The sequence below is a fragment of the Cygnus atratus genome, chromosome 3 (genome assembly GCF_013377495.2).
Source record: "Cygnus atratus isolate AKBS03 ecotype Queensland, Australia chromosome 3, CAtr_DNAZoo_HiC_assembly, whole genome shotgun sequence".
Lineage (NCBI taxonomy): Eukaryota > Metazoa > Chordata > Aves > Anseriformes > Anatidae > Cygnus > Cygnus atratus.
In genome coordinates, this window is record NC_066364.1 from 41,918,144 (window position 1) to 41,943,150 (window position 25,007).

General features: G+C 37.6%; 1 protein-coding gene across 2 annotated transcripts; it reads left to right on the forward strand.

The window, feature by feature from the left end:
• Positions 1-5,583: 5,583 nt before the first annotated feature.
• MANEA (mannosidase endo-alpha) lies at positions 5,584-25,007 on the forward strand. 2 transcript variants are annotated; one of them, XM_035561744.2, is made up of 5 exons: positions 5,584-5,682; positions 12,367-12,956; positions 16,522-16,631; positions 19,078-19,154; positions 19,845-25,007. In XM_035561744.2, exons 2-5 carry the CDS (start codon positions 12,410-12,412, stop codon positions 20,479-20,481), a joined length of 1,371 nt encoding a protein of 456 aa, XP_035417637.1. In that variant the 5' UTR covers positions 5,584-5,682; positions 12,367-12,409; the 3' UTR covers positions 20,482-25,007. The 2 variants fall into 2 exon arrangements, with proteins under 2 accessions (XP_035417637.1, XP_035417638.1); XM_035561745.1 differs by lacking the exon at positions 5,584-5,682 and adding an exon at positions 5,749-5,827.

Below are 25,007 nucleotides of genomic sequence, written 5' to 3' on the forward strand. Positions count from 1 at the left end.
ACTCTTTGTGGCACAAAAGCAAAGCTGTCTTTTGCTTCTGCCCAGAGACTGATGAAACCAAACAAGGAGCTTTGGAGTGTGAGCAATGACAAGAAGGAAAGAAAAGTTTTTGGTCTCTCTGTGTCCAGAGGGATCCAATTTTATCAGATGCTTACTGAGCATGACCAGCATTAAAAACAGAATCACAGAATCGTCTAGGCTGAAAGAGACCTCCAAGATCACCTAGTCCAACCTCTGACCTAACACTAACAAGTCCTTCACTAAACCATATCACCAAGCTCAACATCTAAACCTCTTTTAAAGACCTCCAGGAACGATGGCTCAACCACTTCCCTGGGCAGCCCACTCCAATGCCCAACAACCCTTTCAGTAAAGAAGTTCTTCCTAATATCCAACCTAAACCTCCCCTGGTGCAACTTTAGCCCATTCCCCCTCATCCTATCACCAGGCACATGGGAAAATAGACCAATCCCCACCTCGCTACAGCCTCCTCTAAGGTACCTATAGAGATCGATAATGTTGCCCCTGAGCCTCCTCTTCTCCAGGCTGAACAAGCCCAGCTCCCTCAGCCGCTCCTCATAAGACTTGTTCTCCAAACCCCTCACCAGCTTCGTTGCCCTTCTCTGAACTCTCTCGAGCACCTCCATGTCCTTCTTGTAGTGAGGGGCCCAAAACTGAACACAGTACTCGAGGTGTGGCCTCACCAGAGCCGAGTACAGGGCGACAATCACTTCCCTAGACCTGCTGGCCACGCTGCTTCTTATACAAGCCAGGATGCCGTTGGCCTTCTTGGCCACCTGAGCACACTGCTGGCTCATATTCAGCCGACTATCAACCAATACTCCCAGGTCCTTCTCGGCCAGGCAGCTTTCCAACCACTCATCTCCCAGCCTGTAGCTCTGCTTTGGGGTTGTTGTGCCCCAGGTGCAGGACCCGGCACTTGGCCTTGTTGAACTTCATACAGTTGGCCTCAGCCCATCGGTCCAGCCTATCCAGATCCTCCTGCAGAGCCTTCCTTCCCTCGAGCAGATCGACACACGCACCTAACTTGGTGTCATCTGCAAACTTACTGAGGGTGCACTCGATCCCCTCATCCAGATCATCAATAAAGATATTAAAGAGGACTGGCCCCAGTAGTGAGCCCTGGGGGACTCCACTAGTGACCGGCCTCCAACTGGATTTAACTCCATTCACCACAATTATTTGGGCCCGGCTATCCAGCCAGTTTTTAACCCAACAAAGCGTACGCCAGTCCAAGCCACGAGCAGCCAGTTTCTTCAGGAGAATATTGTGGGAAACGGTGTCAAAAGCCTTACTGAAGTCAAGGTAGATCACATCCACAGCCTTTCCCTCATCCACTAAGCACGTCACTTTGTCATAGAAGGAGATCAGGTTAGTCAAGCAGGATCTGCCTTTCATAAACCCATGCTGACTGGGCCTGATCGCCTGGTTGCCCTTCAAGTGCCGCGTGATAACACTCAAGATAATCTGCTCCATGAGCTTCCCTAGCACTGAGGTCAAACTAACAGGCCTATAGTTCCCTGGGTCTACCCTCCGGCCCTTCATGTAGATGGGCGTCACATTGGCTAGCCGCCAGTTGACTGGGACCTCCCCTGACAGCCAGGACTGCTGATAAATGATGGAAAGCAGCTTGGCCAGCTCCTCCACCAGTTCTCTCAGTACCCTTGAGTGGATCCCATCCGGCCCCATCGACTTGCGTACATCCAAGTGCTGTAGCAGGTCACCAAACATTTCCTTGTGGATAGTGAGGGCCACATTCTGCTCCCCATCCCCTTCCACCAGCTCAGGGTACTGGGTATCCAGAGAACAACTGGTTTTGCTGCTAAAGACTGAGGCAAAGAAGGCATTAAGCACCTCAGCCTTTTCCTCGTCTTTTGTAACTAAGTTTCCCCCCACATCCAGTAAAGGATGGAGATTCTCCTTAGTCCTCCTTTTTGTGTTGATGTATTTGTAAAAACTTTTTTTGTTATCTTTAACGGCAGTAGCCAGATTGAGCTCCAGATGAGCTTTGGCCTTTCTAATTTTGTCCCTGCACAGCCTTGCAACATCCTTATAGTCCTCTTGAGTAGCCCGCCCTCTTTTCCAAAGATTATAAACCCTCTTTTTTCTCCTAAGCTCAAGCCACAACTCTCTGTTCAGCCAGGCCGGTCTCCTTCTGCGCCGGCTCGTCTTTGGGCACGTGGGGACAGACCGCTCCTGAGCCGTTAAGATTTCCTTCTTGAAGAGTGCCCAGCCTTCCTGGACTCCTCTGCCCTTCAGAACCACCTCCCAAGGGACTCGGCCAACCAGTGTCCTGAACAGCTCAAAGTCAGCCCTCCGGAAGTCCAATACAGAAGTTTTACTGATCCCCTTCCTGACTTTGCCAAGAATAGAGAACTCTACCATTTCGTGGTCACTCTGCCCAAGACAGCTCCCGACCACATCTCCCACCAGTCCTTCTCTGTTTGTGAACAGAAGGTCTAGCAAGGCACCTCCCCTGGTAGGCTCACTAACCAGCTGCGTCAGGAAGCTATCTTCCACGCTCTCCAGAAACCTCCTAGACTGCTTTCTCTGGGCTGTGTTCTGCTTCCAGGATACGTCTGGGAAGTTGAAGTCCCCCACGAGAACAAGCGCTGACAGTTTCACAACTTCTGCCAGCTGCCTGTAGAACTCCTCATCCGTCTCCTCATCCTGGTTCGGTGGTCTATAACAGACCCCCACCAGGATGCCTGCCTTGTTGGCCTTCCCGCTGATCCTAACCCACAGGGACTCAACCTCATCATTTCCAGCCTCAAGTTTCACAACACCAAAACACTCTCTAATATAAAGAGCCACACCACCACCCCTTCTGTGCTGCCTGTCCCTTCTGAAGAGCCTATAGCCAGACATTGCAGCACTCCAGTCATGAGAGTGGTCCCACCACGTTTCCGTGATGGCAACCAAGTCATAGCCTGCCTGCTCCACGATGGCTTCCAGCTCCTCTTGTTTGTTACCCATGCTGCGAAGCATGCTACAAAGCATCAGGATTAGAGTATTGAATTCACATGTCCAGTATCAAGAAGAAAAGAATTGAAAGTATTAAAAGTATGAGAAGGAGAGATGTACATTCCATGGTCAAGGTAGTATTCTCTCTATTCCTGCTCTGTAGGAGTGCTTTGCTATCTGAAAATATAACTCAGCATTAAATTTCAATATTAGATTAGATTTCACAGAATTTTAGAAATTAAATACCTCATTGTGTTGTCACTAAATGAACTGTGAGGGAACAAAAAGATTTCCAGCTGCTGGCTTCTCACCTGATTGCTGCTCCCAAGGGCATCTGTTTTTCATACATACACTGACAATTCAGTGTCTTCCAAATATTCTAGGACAAAAGGTGAATATACTAAGGATATGAATGAGTGCAGAATTGTAAGCGAGAAAGAGAGACTCATGATTTTGACACAGATAGGACTCCTTGGAATAAAAGAAAAGGCTACAAGCACAGGGTACTCCTTTTGTATTTGCTCTGAAGCCAGAACATGCTATTACAGCTATTATGTCCATAAATAAAGAATAAGTGAGAAAACAGAGGATATAATGGAAGAGAAAATTATGAAAGCTGCAAGAAAGGTAAGAACATACACTGCAGACAGGCTGGTGAAAGGTACACCTTAATCTAACATAGAAAAATAAACAAGTATAAGACAAAGAAGGAAAAATAAATGTAAGACATTAAAAATTCAAAATAATTGTGGTAATATTGGTAATCAAACAGCGTTGCTACGTGTAACCAGTTAACAATACTACCACAGGCATATTAACCTCCCTTGTCTCACCTAAGTTTCAACTGACATAATTATCTTATTTCATTACTATGCAGATAATACAATGATGACTAATTATATACTTTGAATTTTTTTTTTTTTTTTACATCTTAGCCAGTGGATTTGGTCTGTTCAGCAACAATGTTCAAACATAACAGATCTGATTTTTTTTCTCTGATTAAATGAATATATTTGTTCTTCCTGCCAAATAAATGACCAAATGAAATTTCAGATTTACTTCTCTATTCTTAAGCTATTTAATTTTCAAATAAACTTTCTTATTTCTAGTAGTAGTTCATCCACATGATAAAGAGCAAGTAAAAATTAAAGTTATGTCCTCTACAAAATACAAATGAAAAGCATCCTAACGGTATCTATAGTATCTTTTCTTTTGAAAGAGAGAAGGAAAAAAAAAATATTTTCTTAAGGGAAGAAATAAAGGGTAAAGAAAGCAAGCAAGAAACAAATTGCAACCTAAAAAAATGTTGTGAGCCAGTGACTCAATGATATGGATATCAAGTGTTCAAGTTTCAGTCTCCAGTCTATTCATACGCAAACTCATTTATTATGAAAGCATGACATTCTTGAACCATTCACAATATATTCCCTGTTAATGAAATTATTATTCAGACACTTGCAGGAAAGAATATTAGAAATGTGCATTACTGCAAATGTATTTCCCATCTGAGCACTCAGCATAAAGGAAACATCATGCAACAATTCTGCCTTCCCATTTTTTTAAGACTTCAAGGAGAACCACAGGAGGTCTTGAATTTACTTGTTTATTTCGTTTATATCGACACTGTGAGACACTCACCTTTCACCCACATCCAAGGTGAAATCAATGAGAGTTTTGCATTGATTTCAGTGCAACCACAATTCTGGTTGCTGTTTCTACTCTGTCTCTCTCGGGGCTTAGAGAGGTTCTTAAAAAAAATCAGTCAAACTGCACCGTGGGGATCCAACTCATTACAGTCACTTTTCATGAGGCAAAGGGAAAAAAATGTTTTTATTCTTTGGGGAAACCATGTCGTTCATCGAGGGGAACAATTTGTGTCGAGTCAATCTCAAGTACTCATCAACAAGCAAGCTTCTTGACAGGCTTCTAATGTAACAGGGGAAAACGAGCATGTATTTTTTAATTGATTTGTTTGCTAATCTCATTACGGCAACTATTCATACCCTATTTTCTCTTAAAAAAAAAAAAAGAGTAAATCACACACTGACCGTTAGTGCATGAAACATACAAAAACCCAATTTTACATTACTGTGACTGCATGTGAACACAAAAGGGCTGTGTAACAGACCAAGCTTCTACCCACACGCTTGTTGCTCCTGACGTGGTATGAAGGGGCACCACCCCAACGCATTGGCTTTCTGTAAGCACCATGATCTGAAGTCACCACACAGCAACATGCACTGTCCTTTGGTTCTCCCCCGGATGAAAACCGATGGTCGACCCTGGAAAGCACCTTAAATCATATATTTAGACTTCTGAGTTAAAAATGAAGGAGGGGAAAAAAAAAAAAAAGGTACTTTAAAACTTGAGGAGGTCTAATAAGCAGTCCCCTTTCCTTCCCCACATCACCAAGCGCAGCTAGCTGCCGACAGAAAAGTGGCGGCAGGTGTCACAACCAAAACCCTGCACTAGCAAAAGGGATTTACGACCCCAGCCCCTCAACACCCCTCCAGATCCCTCCACAACCTATACACCACTGCCGCTGACCCTGCGGGCCGCCCCGCGCCCACCCCGCCCTGAAGTTGCCGCAGCGGCCGCGCATGCTCTCCCGCCCGGGCATGCGCGCCGTGTCGGAGCGGTTGGGCGCTCGGCTTCCCTCTACGGCCGCCCCCGGGCCGGCCCTCCCGCCGCGGCCGGGTGAGTAGCGGCCGCGCTGCCGGCGCTGGCGGTGGGGCGGGGAGCTCGGGGCGGGGGAGCGGGGTCGGGGCGGGCTCGGTGGCAGCGGGCAGAGGACCGAGGGCCGAGGCCGAGGCCGGAGGCGGAGGGCGAAGCGCGAGCGCCCGTAAGCTGGCGGCTTGTTTCGGGGAGGGAGGGGAGCGGCCCCGGCGTTGGGGCTGAGCTGCACGAACGGGCTCGCTGCGGTCACGGGGCTCTGAGCGCCCTGTGAAGCCGGCCCGCAGGGAGCTGCAAGTGAGGAGCCAGGCTGCAGGTCGCTGTCTGTGCACGGTCCGTGGCTGCTCAAAGTTAGGTGTCTGTGGCTCGGGTCGGAAGGGACCTTACAGACCAGCCAGTTCCAGCCCCTGCCGTGGGCAGGGACACCTCCCACCAGACCAGGTTGCCCAAAGCCCTATCCAGCCTGGCCTTGAACGCCTCCAGGGATGGCGCATCCACAACCTCTCAGGGCAACCTCAGCCTCCCCGCAAAGCAAGAGAAGGCTGGCGGTGTGAAGTCCAGCACTATAATCTGTTAGCATAAAGTAATGCTGAAGGCTGCCTTAGCACGTTTAAAACAAAGAAAATACTGCAGGGTTGGTTTTTGTCCTTGTCTCTGCTTTCTCTTTGGAATTCAAAGCAGATTAGCGAAAGATAATAGCTGTTTTTTTAATGCTATAAAATGATCCAGGTCAGAATTGTCACATGTCAAATCCCTATTTTTAAGTTGGGTGGATGAAAAAGAAACCTTGCATTATTGGAAGTGCTTAAAATGTGTATATGTATTGTGTATACTAATATGTAAACTCAGTTATAAAATGCCATATAAAATGTCTTCTCATCTTTAATGGTTTTCAAGGGCTTTTTTATTAAACAACAACAACAAAAAGTCTTTTTTTCTAAAGACTTGTCCTATGCAAACACTATTGGATAAATTTCCCAGTCCCTTTAATGCTAGAAACACTTCTAACGCTCTTAAAAGGAAGATTGCACAGGCCAGCCCCTCTTGCTTTTAGTGTTTGTATTTCAGACCCAAATGTGCTATGTGAGTGTGGTTTGGACAGACTCCTCCCCTGAGATTTAGTTTACTAAATGTCACCTGCTCAGTCACTTGGGACCCTTAGTAATGTTTCCAGGTGCATATTTGCACTGTAGTCTCAGAATGCAGGACAGGATCAAGGACAGCCTGTTAGCAGAACATCGAACTTTTTGAAGGCCTAAACTTCAGCTCTGTCTGGAGCTGATCTGTCACTTCAGAGTGTTCAGGTTCTTCTTCTAGCTGGGAAATTTTAGCAGAAGCTAAGCTAAGGAAACTTAGTTGAGAAGCTTTTGATACTTGCTGTGGGCCACCAGCCTCAAAGACTTTTGGATGACCTTACCTACCCCTTCCTCTCACTGAATCAAGAAAGTCAGATTTTCCAAACCTTCTATTGTTATGCTTTCATTTGTTACATTTAAGGAGTATCAGAACAAAGAAATCTGTAGTGTTTGCTGTTTCTTACTAAAATAGATACTGTTTTATCTGAAAATACTTCCCTTGCATTGCATGTTTCTCTGTTGGGATCAATAAAACTGGCAGGAGAAACAAATAAATATAGGCCTGGTTATATAAACTTGAGCTATCAAAGGACCAAAATGATCTAGGGAAATTAAACCCCTTCTTTTTTATGAGTAAGGAAACATACTTATTTTGGGAAAAATGATGGAGGGTAAGGGGGAAAGCTGAGTTACCATCTGTCACTCTACACCCTTTTTCTTCATAACAGGGCAAGGGACAAACAGTAAAAGTTAGAGCTGTCTTGCAGAATAGCTGGAGGCAAAAAGGCAGTGGTGAGTGAGGGAGAAGAAAGCACATTGCTGTCAAATGTGGGCTTGAATGGAAGAAGTTATCCTTGTGACAGGCTCATTGTTAAGCTTGGGGAACAGTTTAGAAAATGCTTTATTTTTTTTCATGGAAGTATTAATTCTTTCTAGGAGGTATAAGGTCTCCCCAGAGCCTTCTCTTCTGCAGGCTGAACAACCCCAACTCCCTCAGCCTTTCTTCATAGCAGAGGTGCTCCAGCCCTCTGGTCATCCTCATGGCCCTCTCTGTCCTTGTGGTGGGGGCCCCAGAACTGAACGCAGTGCTCCAGGTAGGGTCTCACGAGAGCAGAGCAGAGGGGGCACAAGAAGAATGTGGACCTGTTAGAGCAGGTCCAGAGGAGGGCTATGAAGATGATCAGAGGGCTGAAACACCTCTCCTATGTATGAAGAAAGGCTGAAGGAGTTATGTCTGTTCAGCCAGGAGAAGAGAAGGCTCTGTGGAGACCTCATTGCAGCTTTTCAATACCTAAAGGGGGCTTATGAAAAAGATACAGAGCAACTTTTAGCTCGGGCAGACAGTGACGGGACAAGGGGGATTGGTTTAAACTAAAAGACGGGAGATTTAGATTAGATTCTAGGAGGAAATCCTTCCCTCAGAGGGTGGTGAGGCACTGGCACAGGTTGCCCAGAGAAGCTGTGGATGCCCCATCCCTGGAGGTGTTCAAGGCCAGGCTGGATGGGGCTTTGGGCAACCTGGTCTGGTGGGAGGTGTCCCTGCCCATGGCAGGGGGGTTGGAATGAGATGTTCTTTAAGATCCATTCCAACCCAAGTTCCCTGAAGATTCTGACTTTTTCAGAGACCTTTCAGAGGAAAATTAGCCAAAGGATTTTATGCCATACTTTCCAAAGTACAGAGTGAATGAATGATTAGTGTGTATGTGTATACATATATTTGAAGTTAATTTTGAAAAGATGTATTATAATGCATAGAGGGAGGAAAACAATTCTAATTTTACAGTAACAAATGCTGAGCTCATTTTTATAACACAGGAACTAGATTTAGGGGTGGTAATAATTCTATAGTCAGATTGTTTATTAGCTGCCAGCTGAGTTGATAGAATGCAAAAGTTTTGGGAAAGGAATAGAGAGCCAATTAAAAAAAATGTTTTATCCAGGATGCATGTTGAGTGCTGAACCATATTAAAATTTGTTCCCTTACAAGGGAAGGATGTAATGTAAGTGGACCTCAAATGGTATAGAAAGAAGAGGAAAAAAACAAAACCAGGCAAACAAAAAAAGAGTGCTTAAATATATCCAGTTATAGAAATGCATTTTAAAGACTAGAATTTTTTCTAAAGGAAGACTGAGCTAACTTGATAGAAGTAGTTAAATTAGCAGTGATGTAGAAGATGAAAGTGAAAATGAATGTAACCAAATGCTTGCTCTCCTAGTTTGAGAACTAGGCACATCAAATTAAACTTGCAGGTGAGTTTCTAGACTGCAGGTGTTTTTTCATAGTGGGCAAAGAAATGACTTTCGGTTTAAGAAGTCTGTGATCCACAAATAGCTGAAGTTGCCTAAATATTTTGATAAAACATTGCCATGCATTGGACCTGTCCACAGGCAGAGACTGGTGATAGAAGCTAATTTACTTTTCCTTCTGATCTGTTATAGGCAGGGTTTTTCTGTTCTTTTAAAATGAATTCCTTAGTCAATAGAAAGAGCTTGAACTACTTTCATATATTTTCTGTTGTGCCAACATAGTTCAACAAACTTGGGTTGGAATCCAAAAATTTACAAGGCCAACTAGTTAACAAGGCATCTTACCAGTCATAGCAACTGCATATGAGATCTTAACCTGCATAAAGCTGACGTTATTCAGGCATACTTTTCCCTGCTGAGGAATTGCCTTTGGATCCAACAGTCCAAGGCAAGGTACTTCATACGTATATAAAAATGGCCTGTGTTTACATCAGTAAATTGAAGTCTGTTCTAAAATTTGGATGTTGATAACAGAGCATAGCTGTGATTTTGTATGTCTTTTGATCAGAAATGTATTCTAAGCCTCCGTTTCGGAGGCCAAACAACATCAGTTAGCTGCTTCACATGGCATATATGCTCAGTCTGTTTCCCTGATATTACTGTTCTGCTGTGGCACTAGTGTGGATGAGCATAATTTGCATATCACTGTCTCTGAAGAATGACATAGTGCAAACACTGCCAACCTGTAGCTCTTGAATGCAGCTGCTACAGTACAGGTGTCTATGCCAGGGCTGAACTATGTCATCGAGACTATGTTGGCATGCAAAACACAAGCCGTTAGAATAGGTATCACGTACTTGTTTTAGAAATATTGCACTTGAATGTTGAGCCTCTGTATAAGTACATGAGAGGTTCATAATATGCTATGGTAGACCAGAGTCTGTCCTGATGCTAGTAAAATTTTTATCTGTGTAATCACAAGCTTCCAATGGAAGTACAATTAGTATGTATGGTGCTCACTTTTTAATATATTTTAATTATAAATATTTCATTGGAAAAATGTTTAAATAACAATGTGGAGCACTAAGATCAATTCCTGACGTTTCAGAAAAAAATACTTTATGAGAGTGAAAAAATGCTCAGGAAAAATTTGAGAGCTGTTCTTTGCTTGACAAGCAAAGAACAGAAAATAATAGTTTCTTCAACAGATAATAGGAGAGCCCTAATGAAAAGCTTTAAAACATTCTAATGATAGACCATAATCCCTAGTGTCATGAAATCTCTTTACAGAAGAGATAAAATAATAATTGCAAGAGTAATTTATAATTGGCAAACCTGTATTTTGTTTTCTGAACATCAATAGCGTGTGGTTAAAATGAAGAAAATTGGAATGCATTAATATATTTAACCAGGTAAATGACATTGTTCCCTTTGAAGGAGGAGGGAGGAACAAAAAAACAAAAATGCACCCTCATCCTGTAGAAAACTTTGTCTGATCCCAAGCTTGAGTTAAATTCCTGAGAGTTGGGCATGATAAACTAGAAAGAAGGCTGAGAAGGCCAGAAAAAAAACATAGTATAATTAGTCTGAATGTCTTTTAATTTCTCACTAGAAGAAAATTGTTGAGGATTCTAAATAAGGGCTGTGGCAGAATTCTAAGATCTTGGGGTGGACTGTGAGCTGTATAAAAAGAGCTCTGTAATTTGATGTAAAGTGATGTGAAATCCATTAAATGAAGAGTCTTAAATAAAGTGAAGTACTATAAGAATATATGCTGTAAAATCATTTTCCCTGACAGTAACCAAGGGTATGGTTTCACAGTCCAGTTGTTGAAAATGAGCTACTTCATTTTCCTTTTCTTCCCTTCCTCCATCTGTGCTGTTAACTCATTTGTTGGCATTAATGCTGTTATACTTAACTCAGTCAGCTCTCCAAGTAAGAGGTTTTGTTGTCTATTTTTGAGATGTTAACAGGATTTTGCTCTTTGAGCATACGAGTACTATGCATACCAGATGAATACCAGGGGTTACAAAAGGCAGGCAACAGGATGAATGGAATAAGGTTCAAGTGGAAACAGAATTTCCCACTTCGGTAGTGTCACAGTGCTAATTTAACTCAAACTATGTTGTTAAAAAACATATTCTAAAATTCCTTATCTAAGTTTATCACTGTCATAGCAATGACAAGTATGGTATTGTGACAATTAAAGCTATATGTCAATACATAGCAATTAAAGCACTTTAACAGTAGTCAAGAACATTGGTAGGAAACTAAGGTGAGAGATACTTTATAAGTATGTAAAAATGACCTGTGTATACCTCCGTAATTTAAAGTTGGATTCTAAAATTTGGATGTCAGTGGCAGAAACACAAAATCACAGCTATGCTATGTCTAACAGCTGTTGAATCAGAAATTTATTTTAAGATTTTCAATTCTTATGCATTTTTCCCATTTTTATGCATTTTTTATGCATTATGCATTTTTCTTGTTCCACGAAATTCTGTGGTGACCTAACTTTCATTTCTTCTTTTCTTTTGCTTTGAGTTTAATGTTGAACAGGAAATAGAGTAATCAAGGAATAAAGTAATCAAGGTTTCATTATACAGTTTTTCTTATCCCTCCTTCCAGCGCTTAAATTTTACTGTGTGCTATTGCTTTGAACTTAGTCCTGGAATTGCACATGCAGCTGTGGTACTGTACTAACAGGCTGCCAGCAGATAACTTGTAGGCTTTCTGGTTGAGTGTATCTTTAATGCTATGCTGATTTATTTATTAGGTAAACCAGCAAATAAATGTGAATTTCAGATGTGAAAGTTGAAAAGCATTATAGTTCAAAGTATAATTGGGCAAAAATATTTAGGCAATGAGTTTCGTAACTAAACAAGAGGTGGTTGGTCCAGTAAGTGGTTAGTGGTAACAAACCCATATTCTGAACATAAACTGTGCTTCTGTCAATATCTCATTTTGTTCTTTATTCTTATTCTTTGACATCACTCTCTTTTCATGGCTTTTGCTTTTTTCTTGTAATTATTTTATTTCTGTCAGACTTGTCAAAATGTAATACTTCTTAAATAACATCACAAAGATTTCAATTTCATGGGATTTAGTTGGGTTAGGAAAACAGCAAAGTCCAAAAGTAAGACATTTAATAAAAACTGTGATTCCTCAGTGGTAGAACTTTAGTCACTGACATGTGTTGTCAAACCCAGAAGTGTTTTTGTTCCTTTCCACCCTTTTAATCCCTTGCGAAGACCTGTCATTTATGCAATGTATAAATGTCACATAATTGTCTCCGTATTCTGTTATATAGAAACTTTATAAATAAATTTATGCTATTAAATTAGGTAATAAGAAATCTGACTTTAAAATATTTGTCTTTTGATAGTTGCTGCCAAAATTCTTCTGTTTGGATTCTGAACTATGACATCATGGCAAGATTTCGCAGAAGAACATGCATCATTTTGTTGCTTTTTATTTTGTTTATTTGCTCCATAATGATGGCATTGAAGACTCTGAGACCTGACCGAGCTGGCTTTGGGGATCCATTTGGACTTGGTTTGTTGCCCGAGCTTCAACAACGGACAGAGATCTTAGACAATAGACAAAATTCACTGAATAGGGTTCATGGAGATGCTGTAACACAAATCAGCAATATGCATGCTGTTGTAGTCAATACTATGAAAGCGTCTGTGCCTCCTGTAAGCAAGTTGGAAGAGCTTTCTTCTCCTAATTATAACTTTCATATATTTTATTATAGTTGGTTTGGGAATCCACAGTTTGATGGCAAATATATTCACTGGAACCATCCGTTGTTGCCACACTGGGATCCCAAAATTGCAAACAATTATCCAAAGGGCAGGCATAATCCTCCTGAGGACATTGGTGCTAACTTTTATCCTGAACTTGGATCTTACAGTTCCAAAGACCCTTCTGTCATAGAAGCACACATGAAACAAATGCTTTCAGCTTCAATTGGTAATGAATGTTAATGTTTCAGAACATTATTCATTTATCCAGCCTTAAATATTTGAAGGAACACGATTGACCAGTTTTTCTTTTTTTTTTTTTCTGTGTAGTTCTGCAAATGTCTGAAGTTAGTAAATGTCTTTGTATTTCCAAGGTTTAACCTCTAATCTGAAACCTAGATCTGAAGCTGCTTCTGATGAGTGTAACAGCACAGAAACTAAGAACTGTATTTGTAATCCTTTAGGTGTGTGTGTTTCATGACTTACTGTTAAGCACTGGTGTATATATATAGAGAAAATATAGTATATGGTATATAGAGAGAATATAGAAATCATTGTTAGAATATATTGTCTGTGTATGTTATTTTTGGAAATTAATACTTAAGTTTTAATAACAGTAAATCATGTTGACATGGCAATGGAGCGATTTTTCCAAGTATTTGCTGCGTAAAAATCATATTAATTCATTCAAAAACAGGTAGGATTAGAGCTTTTATGTAACTTATATTTTATGTAGTTTATTCCTAGGTGTTCTCATTAGCTATAGAAGTGTCTCAAGTAAGAACTCAAGTAAGATAGTTTCAGTATAGCTAATAATGGTTAAAAAATACCTTTTTTTTTTCCATACCAAAAATACCTTTTTTTTCCAATATAAATTGACGTTCCCTTTCTTAAATAGGTGGAATATATAAATTGCAGTATTTAATACGTTTTAATTCATCGTTAGTGTGTTTTATGGCTCTTCTTATGTTTACCATCTTTAAAATAAGCAGTCATACAATTTAGTATTAAATTCTGAACAGCTTCTATAAATATAGTTGGAACAACAAGACCAGAGTTTATGGAATCATTCAGGGCACTAAATCACTTCCAAAGGAACCACTTTCATTCACCTAGATACTAAGGATCTAAGGATCGATGTAACTGCTATATTCCAATTAGTAGTGTTTACTTCTGTAATTTTTAATTATTATTATTATTATTTTTTTTTAGATCTAACCTGTATTTTGAACAAGAATTAATACAAAAGTAGGAGTTTTCTTACTATTTTAAGTAACAGGATAACTCTATTAACAACAGGAACACTAGCGACAGTGGAAAAGCTGCTGCAGAGAAATCTGTGTTAGTTGCCAGTAAGCACTTTTCTTGTCTTATTTAAATCAGAAAATAATTCATGGTAGTGTGATGAAACATAGCTTTAGAAGAATCTGTGACATCACTCATCCTCTTAATGCAAATGCCTGATAAAGCTGAACTGGTAGTAGGAAACATCCAAAAGATGAGGAAAAATGCTTTTCTAAGAAAGAAGTTTTTTTAGGACCTCAAGTTATATTTGCGTTTAATCTCAGCAATATGAATGAGTGGTACATGCTTCCTGTAACATACTGTTTGTGATATATTACTTGTGCTTGTCAAAAGTTATTTTTTTTTCTGTTGTCATTCTGAAGTACATTTGAAATTTTCTTCAGTCTAGATTTGACCATAATTTACTGCTTTTCTCAGGTCATTACTTCAAATCTTTTTTATGAGATTAATACTGTGTTATTTTTTGTGTATTCTGAGGTTGACTGTTTATAACTTCTTTTTGTATTTTAGCTGATTTCTAATACTAATCTAATGCATTTTATGCTATATCAAATAATTTTTCTTTTAGCCTTTTTTGAGAGGCTTTATCAAGCCTCTCAGAAGTGGTTCTTTCAGCCAATAATGTGTAATGATCAAAGGCACATAAGAGATTAGAGCAGCAGGAGCCACATGCAGTGCTGCCTTGTGTTATTGTTACATTTCACAATTTTTCCTTATTTAATTTCCTAGTTTCAAAATCTGTTGTATTCATCTGTTATTCCTCAGAATGCTTGGTGAAACTTATTTTTTGCACCACCCTGTTTTCTTGGTAGTTCCATTTTGAAGCCCTTCGTTTGTCTTGAATGACTATACTCTGGTTTAAAACATGTTACATTGCGCTTTTTGTGAGCAAATCAATCCCATTGTAGTCTCCTGAAGTGGTCCGTTGCTCTTATATTTTCTTTTCTGTGACGTAAATGAAAAAATTAAAAGAAAAAAAAAATCCGTCTTTTCAGGAAAAGAGCAATGTAAGTGTGAGTTAGGAGACAAAATTTTTCACAGAACCTGAAATTTTCTGTTTCCTAACAGTGTAGAAGGGGGTCTTGACAGATGTTGTATTCGAGATACCTTGAAGACTGTAACCTGATTGTGTTTTTGTTGTTCTGTTTGTCCTTAACATCATAATCATTTGAATTTTGTCCTTTCTTTTTGTGTTAAATAAAAGATAGGGTGATAAAAATGCAGTAAACTGATGCATTTTTCTTGTTCTAAAGCAGTCTGTCTCTTGGGGTAGTCTGTTATTTTTGATTCCCTTTTTGAAAAAATGTTGAGAGAATATATTGTGGGTAGTCGAACTAACCTCTGCTTTGTATAGTGAACTGAAATTTCAGGTTGTGACATTAGAAGATGGTTGTGTATTCCTTCTAATTATGTATTTTGAATAATTTGGGGTTTATTTGGAAATTGTTGGTTAGAAAACTTATAATATTAGTAAAGTGGAATGAATTTAGAGCATATCCCTATCTCTGTGACCTGATCTGTTTACTTACATCTTTATCTAGTGAAAAAGAACCACACTGAGTTATTGTTCCATATATTTAAAATAGTACTGTTAGGAAGATATTCCTACATCACTATCTCATATATTTCTTTCTGTCTTAACGTTCTTCCTGATATATTACATTATTTCCAGCTACACACCTAAGTGGTCTCACTTGTTTTTCTGACAGCATTTTATTTTAGAAGGAAAGGTTTTAGCCCCTCCTGAAGAGGTATGTCTTCCTTTGCTTTCATGGAGAGCATTAAGAAGACTTACAGCATATGGGCATTGTATTTATTGTCTTCTTTTTTGTCAGGCATAATAACTTGCTTAAATTTTTGAGAGTTATTCAAGCATGTTTTAGGTAATAAATTTAAAGACTAATTTCACCTAGTTGGAAGGGTGAATTACAGCACAGGGACTGTTTTTGGCTATAAGGAAGGTGGTGAGATTACAGTCACCGCTTCTAGTACGAAATGGCTGTTTTGTAATAGAGCATGAAGTATAATGCAGAAATACGTTGTGGAATAAATTTTAATAAAATAAGAATCTCTTTGATCACAGGCATAGGTCTCATCTCTGGAGTGTTCTGTAGCCGTATGTATCATGGTATCCTCTAGCTGTACTTAGGCATAGCTATAATGCCTTCAGAGTGTTCTCCACCTCCCCTCATCAACACCTAGAGATGTTTCATGCTCTGCAGAAAAGTGGAAGGCGATGGCAAGCTTGGGACACTGACCACAAATCTGTTCCCTTGACAGTTGCTCTTATGACTGGTTTCTTTTAAAATTGGGAAAGAGAAGTTAAAATATACCCTGAGAATACTGAGATTTCATAATTGATTAAAAAGTAATTTGAAATTTTCATTTATATTATATAGATTTTACATCAAACAATAATTACATCTCATGGCAAGCTATCTACGTGTTACATTTTCACATAATTTGAAAGTGGTGTTTTGTTTTTTCAGGTGTAATAGCAGTTTCATGGTACCCGCCAGGTATGGCTGATGAAAATGGAGAACCAACTGATGATTTGGTGCCTGTTATTTTGGATTATGCACACAAATACAATCTAAAGGTAAAGTCTTGTAAGACAGATAAAATAGGAGTACATAGGAAAGAAGTAAAAAAGTAAAAGTTTTCTACATTTGAACCATGATGTAGAGCAGGGAGATTTGTGATGTAATAGTATCTTCTGTGTCTCCTGTTATGTTGCACTTTTTTTTTTTTTGGGGGGGGGGGGGCAGGGAGGGAGGGAGGGAGGGGTTGTCCAGAAGTAGGTATGTAGCGTCCTTGCACTACACTAAATTTTGGCGAGACCTAAGCAATATTGCCTTATAACTAGAATAATACCATAATCTGTTTTTTTTTTGTTTGTTTGTTTTTCTATTTCGGTTTAGAGCTAACGCTTGAAGAATGCAAGATTTATTTTTGCTTTCCTTTTAAGAAATAGTTTTTTAAATCATGCAATATTTTTTGTTGTTGTTGTTTTTTAATGAGTCTTTGGAGATGAGGGTAGTATTACGTTTCAAAATATTATAGTGATCTATAAACTAGGTAACCGAGAAAGAAGAAAGGAGTAACCTAATTTTTCACATTACCATATAACTTGCTGGTACTCAAGGTCAGGTGCAAGTATTATCAATAACAAAGTAGAATTCAGAATTTCTGTTTTGTATGAATGTCTTTATTCTGAAAGGTATCAGTAAAACTTACCTTAGACAGTTGGGTCAGAAAGATGCTGCTCTGGCTTTAGGATACTCCAGGGTATGACAGGATAGAAAGGCTAAATTACCTGCCTCCTGAAATACCAAATCAGTTAAGGATGACATCTAATCTAAAATCAGTTTTTGATTTTGTTTATTATTAGAGTGACGCTTGTATTTTACCTTGAATGGTTGGGGAGGGGCAAGGGTGGGATGAAGAAACGAAACATATTTCCTTTTATTTTTGTCAAATAATAAGTTGACTTTTTGAATGATCTAAGTAGCTGTGTGCATGTCATCTCTGGAGTGTGTTGTCTGTATGGGGCGCTAAAGAAATGTTCATCTGTTCTGGTTTTAGGTAGTCAGATTTACAGAAAAAAAATCTGTCATTAGTATCAGCTGTAGATCCTTTGTAAAGCAGGAGGAATGTAGGAAGATTAAATCAGATACAGAAGTAAAATTACCAAACTCGCAAATGCTATGTGAATTTCGCTGTGATGTGATACAGCCTTTATATATATATATATATATATATATATATTACTATTAAAGAAGTTTTTTCCACAAAATTTTCAGATGATCTGTTGGAGCTTGTTTTCTAAATCTAAAAGAGCTAGCTGACGTTCAGGTCTCTCAAAAGAGCTAGGCAAAACTGAAATAAACTACCAAAGAAAATTGTAATATTATGGTAATAATTGGGATGTGGAAGGAGTTGCTATTATTGTTTGGAATAATTACTGGAATACAGATACTAAGTAAAGATACTACCAGGGAACCTATACTTTCATTATAATGTTTTCTCAACATCATTGCTCTAGTAAATGAGTATGGTTAAGTTTTGGGAATGTCAGTAGACCCAAAACAGCATGGAAAATAAATCTTTGTTTTATTGAAATAAGAAATAAACATCCGCTAAAAATGCAACTCTGATAAAATTGTCTTTTTGATTTGCCTGTTTTTGAGAGATAGAAATATGAAGTATGAAATTATAATGCTCTTTAACCTGTCCTATCGGTCCTTGTGATTTAGTGTAACATTCTATTTTTATATAGTTTGAACCTAATAGAGACATTGGCTCTACAATGAAATTTGCTACTATTGCAGACTAGTTGAACACTTTATTAAATGTATTCTACTCTAAACTTGCTTCTGAAAAACTAGTCGCTTTGATTGATGTAATATACTCCTCCCTTTAATTGTGTAGTTGAAAACGACAAGATTTTTATATTGACATGACTTCATGTGTATGTGAATTCCATAAACCCCAAGCTTGAATTCAGAGCAGTAGGAAGACATCATATTAGATCTAATTACAGGTGCTTATTGCTGTTGATAACTCCATACAATTTTAAATAAAAATTTTCATATCCCATATCTTAAAATCTAGTCTGACAGTGAAAACTCTTCTTGGAGAATTACTATCAATAGCAATGCATTCTTTGGAAAATAAAAATTAAAATATTTAATTGGTTAACCAGTTCTTTGACATTCAAATAAATAATCTTCAAGTTTTAGTTTCTGTTGTAGTTTTTAAATTTTCTGAAGCATGCTTACTACTCACTGTAGGCTAGGAAAAACAAAAGGAGTGTTTTGTGTTAATGAAAAATATTTATTACTGAACATTCTTGAATCTCAAGCTACTCATCTTTAAGAGTTCAATTAGGTTTGGACTATTCTGAAATTACTAACAAAAACTGTGATGCTCTGTAAGGAGGAAATATTTTTAATGCGACTGGTACTTGCTTCATATAACAGACAATGCCAAGTATTTAATAATATTTTAGGTTTCTGTTGCTTTACTGCATTTTCATTTTTCAGGTCACTTTTCATATTGAGCCCTACAAAGATAGAGATGACCGCAGTATGTACCACAATGTCAAATACATCATTGACAAGTGAGTGCTCTCAGAATGTTTCTTTTTAGTTTTGTTACATATTGATTTAGAGAACTTCAGTATGTTATCTACACCTTGAAAGAATATATTAAGAATGTGTATTGAGACTTAATAAAATTTTAAGACACTTGGTTCATATTTCCAGTAATACTGAAACTCATTCTGTTTTCTAAATACTGAAGTATGAACTACTTTAACAACTACTTTGTGTAGTTATTCAAATGTACATTGCTTTCAACATTCATGAAATCAATTAAAGTATTAAGTATATGATATATAAATCAGACATATGTTTTTATAGTGACAAATGAGTGGTGAGCTATAACGTATTGACCTGTAATGATTTTAATTCTGCTTGTCAAATTTTGTACAGCTACTGGTTGTTTTGTTCATCAGTGCTACCATCACTGTCTTGTTCCTTACCAAATTAAAGAATTGCCTTTCAGAGAAACGTAATACCTATAGTGCAGTTCTACACTAAATTATTGATTAGCAATAGTTTAAAGGATCTTTGGAGATTCATTATTCAATACTTCAGCAGGCACTGGATTGAAAATGGATATGGATTGCTACGTTTTGAAGCACCTGTACTGTCTTTAAAATGATTTTTAGAGATAAAAATCTTCAGGTTGTAAACCAGTGTTTTTCAAATGGCAAATCTTGTTTTAATGATACTTCTTTGCTTTATAGATATGGAGCCCATCCAGCCTTTTACAGGCATAAGACCAGCACAGGCAGATTTCTTCCCATGTTTTATGTTTATGATTCTTATGTAACAATTCCTGAAATATGGGCAAATCTGTTAACTGTATCTGGATCACAGACTATTCGAAATACCCCATATGATGCATTATTCATTGCTCTTCTTGTAGAAGAAAGACATAAGCATGATATTCACAGAAGTGGCTTTGATGGAATGTATACATACTTTGCCACCAATGGCTTCTCTTATGGCTCATCTCATCATAACTGGGCAAGTTTAAAAGCCTTTTGTGATAGTAACAACTTAATGTTTATTCCAAGCGTGGGACCAGGCTATATTGACACCAGTATTCGACCGTGGAACAACCACAACACCCGTAATCGTGTCAATGGAAAATACTATGAGACTGCCTTTAATGCAGCCCTTTTGGTGCGACCAGAAATTATTTCCATTACATCTTTTAATGAATGGCATGAAGGTACACAGATTGAAAAAGCTGTCCCCAAACGGACTGGACAGATAGTTTACCTTGATTATAAGCCCCATAAACCAAATGTTTACCTGGAGCTGACTCAGAAGTGGTCTGAGAAGTACAGAAAAGAAAAAGAGCAGTGGCTTATGTGAGCTATTGCTGCTGCAATTGTTTCTTAACATACTGAATGCAATGAGAAAGAAATGGAGAGCTGAAGAATCTGTTATAAAATGTCTTTATTATAAATATGTCCAAATTGTTATATCACATGAATGTATATGCACTACTACTGAATGTGAATTTCAAAGAGTAAAAAAATGATTACAACAATTGGCATCTCTAACATTGGATAGTGTAGTTCAAGAAAGCTTTTTTTTTAATAGTAATTTGCATGCTGAACTTCAAGAACGTCTGCATGGGATAACTACATGACTGAAGTAGAACAAAAATTTGGCAGTTATATTTACGTACTTATTCATGTAGTTGTATTCCTAATCAAAGTGATGCTTTAAGCTGAATTTTATCTTGGTAGATCCTTGCAGGATGCACGTCTGTAGTGTGTGGAGTAATCTGCATCTACTGTTTTTATGCTTTGCACATTGTTATTTCTTGATTATAAGATTAATTTGTGGTAAAAACACTGAAGATGTATGTGTGATGCAACAATGGTGTTTTGTTTTTTTTAAAAAAAACTTTTTCAAAGATTGAGTTCTAAAGAACTGCTGAAAGATTTATAGTTTACTCTATTTGTTCTGTTCAATACATGGTGCAGACTTTTGGATACTGGATACTGACCAATTACATTGTTTTTCTATGTCTGAATTAAAAAAAAAAGAAAATATTTTTTGTGGGGGAAAACTCCTAAAATTTCTAAAAAAAAAAAAAAATTCATTTTCAATTGATTGACTGAAGACACAGTTTTAGTTTCTTTTTAGAAATATTTAAAGATTCTAAAGCTAATATATTACTAGTCCTACAATAAATACAATTTTAGGTTACACTTTTTCATTTGTAATTTAGGAGCGGTGTAGTGTGGTAGCAGTGACAGCAAGCACACATTACTTTTGTTTGAAATGTGAGATATCAATTTTTCATAGAGTTCATTGGGTAGTTCCAGGATAGTAGATACTAAAGTCTTCTAATTGTTCAAATAAGTTCCCCACCAATATTACCTTTAACTATACGGTGTGCCTGGAAATAAATACTTTTTAGACCTAGGAGTCTCACCTTTCAGATGTAGTGAGTGATTATTAACTGGTTTTCTTACTGAATCTTGAAAAGTTCAAGTCACATGGGCATGTCTCCTCAGGATCCCTTTTTTTGTGGGGGGGATGAGGCAAGACATTTTCATACTTTATAGGAAAACAGTAGACCTTGGAATAGTAGACACTGCAGTATTTTGTTTATTTGCAGCAAGTGTTTAATCTGTAGCAAAGTGGCTTTTTCAAAAAAAAAATTTATACAAGGTGCTGATCCTGTGTTGTAGTTAGTATGCTGGAACTGTTGCGACCACTAGAATCCTATAGTTTCAGCACTACCCACTGTAATTACTCACACTTTTTACTCAGTTACTCACAGCGCTCTGTCCATGAAATTGTAAAGCACATGTGGGGACTTCTGGCTAAAAAAGAAGACAAACCAAAAAAGAAAACAATATGTTCTAGAGTCCTGCTGCTGGTATGAAGAAGGCTTGATTATCTATCTTCCACTTATTTGCAATTTAATTCTCTTGTCACTTCTTTGCAATTATTAAAAAAATGTCACGCAATGCCATCAGCTGCTTGAAAAAATGCAGAAATGGGGTTACAGATGTATAATCTGACATGTTAAAGTGTGCCTCTAGAGTTATTGCAGTCTTACTTGTATTTGTTAATTTTTTTCATGTTCATACTGTGTCTCTGCAAACTTGAAAGTTCTTCTAACAGAAATGTTTACTAGAGCTTATTTTACGTGCACTCAAGTGGATAAACTGAAGAAAGATATAGGTATTACCACAGTCACAAAATTGTGTTTGAGACACATGAAGCACTTGTTAGACTTTTACCACTTAAAAATTAACCACTTTGCCATTTATTAAGGAAAAATGATTTATACATTTTTACTATAACTCCCTTGAATAGCTATGTGTAATTTGTTTTCATAATTTGGTACATGTTTTTTACAGTCCAAAGAGCCCATATATTTATTTTAAATGTAAAAGAATGATTAACTTATTTGCATATCTATATTGCATATATTATTAAAAATTATTCTGGATTCAAACCATTTAAAGGACAAATCTCTTTCCCTGCTTAAACTTTTGTCATCCACTCTTCTCTCGCAGTAGTTGTCTGAACTCTTTACTAGTCTTGACAACTGTGCACTCAGCTTTCAGCTTCTTACTTTCTCCCGGTAGCAGTTTATATTTTCTCTGTGACTGCAAAAGTTGCTTCTGTTGTTGATGTTTAAAAGCTTAAAATTTTTGTGTAGTGTTGTACAACTGAGATGATCTTGGTTTAAAATATAATTTATGGTAACAACATAATGGGTCTCCATTCTTAGAAAGACTGTAATTGCTGTAAAGGTATCATTTAGCCCTTGCTGTGAAGTGATTTGGGCTGTGACACACAGGTGTGTCAATGGGATCTTTAGAAGAATGTACAGAATTTCTGGAAAAATAAATAAAAAAGTTACCTAGTTCTCATCACCTCTGAGCACTTACTGTATTTTTGTGCTTAATGTGTTTTAAAGGCTAAATATGCAACGTGAAAAAAAATAATCATAGATTAGAATTTAATTTGAGGAGATGTGATGGAGTAACAGCTGCTAGGACTACCCTATCTGCCTTCCCAGTACTTTCTATATACTTGGAGCAAATATTAATGCAAGTATTAGAGGAAAAAAAGAGACTTCTGTGGATGAATTGCTGCTGCAATCATAATAGTTTTTTTTTTTTTTTTTTACAAAGTGGTTGAAGTATGTCTATGGGAAAAGATTAGTACAAAATGCAAAGAAACAAGATTCTCTGTTATAAGTGCACATTTTCTGGGGTGAATATATATAGAAGATGATTGCTCCAAGCTTCACAGTTGCATTTAAAAAAAAATTGAATGATTGAATGTGCAATCAAAATTGGGAGGGAGAGATGGCTATTCTTAGTTTCAGATCTTAAATTAAATTTAAGGAATATCTAAATCCCATCTCACTTCTGTCTTACACCCCTATTTTTTTGCCTAATTGAAAAAAAAAAATCTAATGATTACTCAGCATTTTTAGACCGATGAATTTCATTTGATTCATCTTGTAGTATGTTATAGTACTTAGATGAAGTGATATACTAAGTTTATACAAATTAGGGAAGAAATACTATGGGAATACTAAATAGAGATCATGCTATGCTATGCATCTGCACCTACAGAAATATCTGTATTGATTGCATACTACTGACTTGAGTATCACTGGAGGGGAAATGATCTCTGAGACAAGTAGCAAGTCTTTGTGGTGAGAGAGCTTACTTTCAAAGGAAACTCTCTAGGTTCGTTTCTGTTTCTGTCAGTTGTGATCAAGTAAATTGTTTCAGTTCTATGAGCTGTCTCAGAAGTGAAGCCCAATACATCTTCTCTGAAGTCAGGATTTATATTAAATCTTGCATAGATCTATAAACTATGACAGAATTTTAATTTAAGGGAAAGAGCATGTGCATATGCTGTTACTATTTCAGTGGTAAGCTGTAAATTATTGTGAAAGTAGTTTCTGTACTGGGGTACATCATGTGTGTCTAGAGCCTTTCTTTTGAGGTGCCAATGATTTGTCTCTTAACAGGTTGTTGAAACAGAAGGGTCTTTATTATGAGACTTTCTATATATATATGCTGTATATAATTGGAATTTAACATTGCACACAGGACTCTTGGGTTCTATGGAAAACGTTTTACAGGAGTGAGTGTTTTCAGCACAGTGATGCTAGTAGAATATATCTCTGTGTACATGGACAGGGCCATGCTGGTGTATGTTTGTTGGTGGTGGTGGTGGTGGTAAATCTCATGTACCTAAATACCGAAGAGGAGATATAAACTATTTACAAAATAATTGCCATTTAACATAAGTTGAAAATTTCTGCCTGTCTTAAGGTACTTTACAAGTGTCAATCCTTATCCTTCTACTTGCTTAAAATAGTGTCAATATTTCATTCCTTTTTTATCTGTTACTTTTGACCACTTCGTTAAATATTGCATAAACTTCTGAAGTGGTTCTATTTCTCAGACTTTGTAATATTCATTAAGAGAATCTACAAAAACATTAGCACTGCAGAAGAACCTGGTATGTATTTCATATTGTATAGTTATGATTTTTTTTGTGAATGGATGGTGTATCTCAGTTGTGTATTGAATATGGATAAATAAAATACATTTGTTTCCTTTAATACACTACCTGTCTGTGGCAGAGATGCATTTGCTTACATGCAACAAAAACAAATGTGTGTCTATATATATTATACATACATACATATATATGTATGCATATGACTGAAGTCATTATTTGTAAAGTACTATATCATTGTATTAAATTATAGATTAGATTTGGCTACTTTTATGCAAGCAATGTTTTTAATTCCCTATGATGTTTACAAAAAAATAAAGTTGCTTATGTATGAATACTATTGTGAATAATAAACATATGCCCAAAAAGGGTGGCTTAAA

Coding starts and splice junctions, on each gene's coding strand:
- MANEA (XM_035561744.2), top strand. CDS start 12,410: ATGGCAAGATTTCGCAGAAGAACATGCATCATTTTGTTGCTTTTTATT. Junction 12,957..16,521: donor AATGCTTTCAGCTTCAATTG/GTAATGAATGTT, acceptor TTGTTTTTTCAG/GTGTAATAGCAGTTTCATGG. Junction 16,632..19,077: donor CACACAAATACAATCTAAAG/GTAAAGTCTTGT, acceptor TTCATTTTTCAG/GTCACTTTTCATATTGAGCC.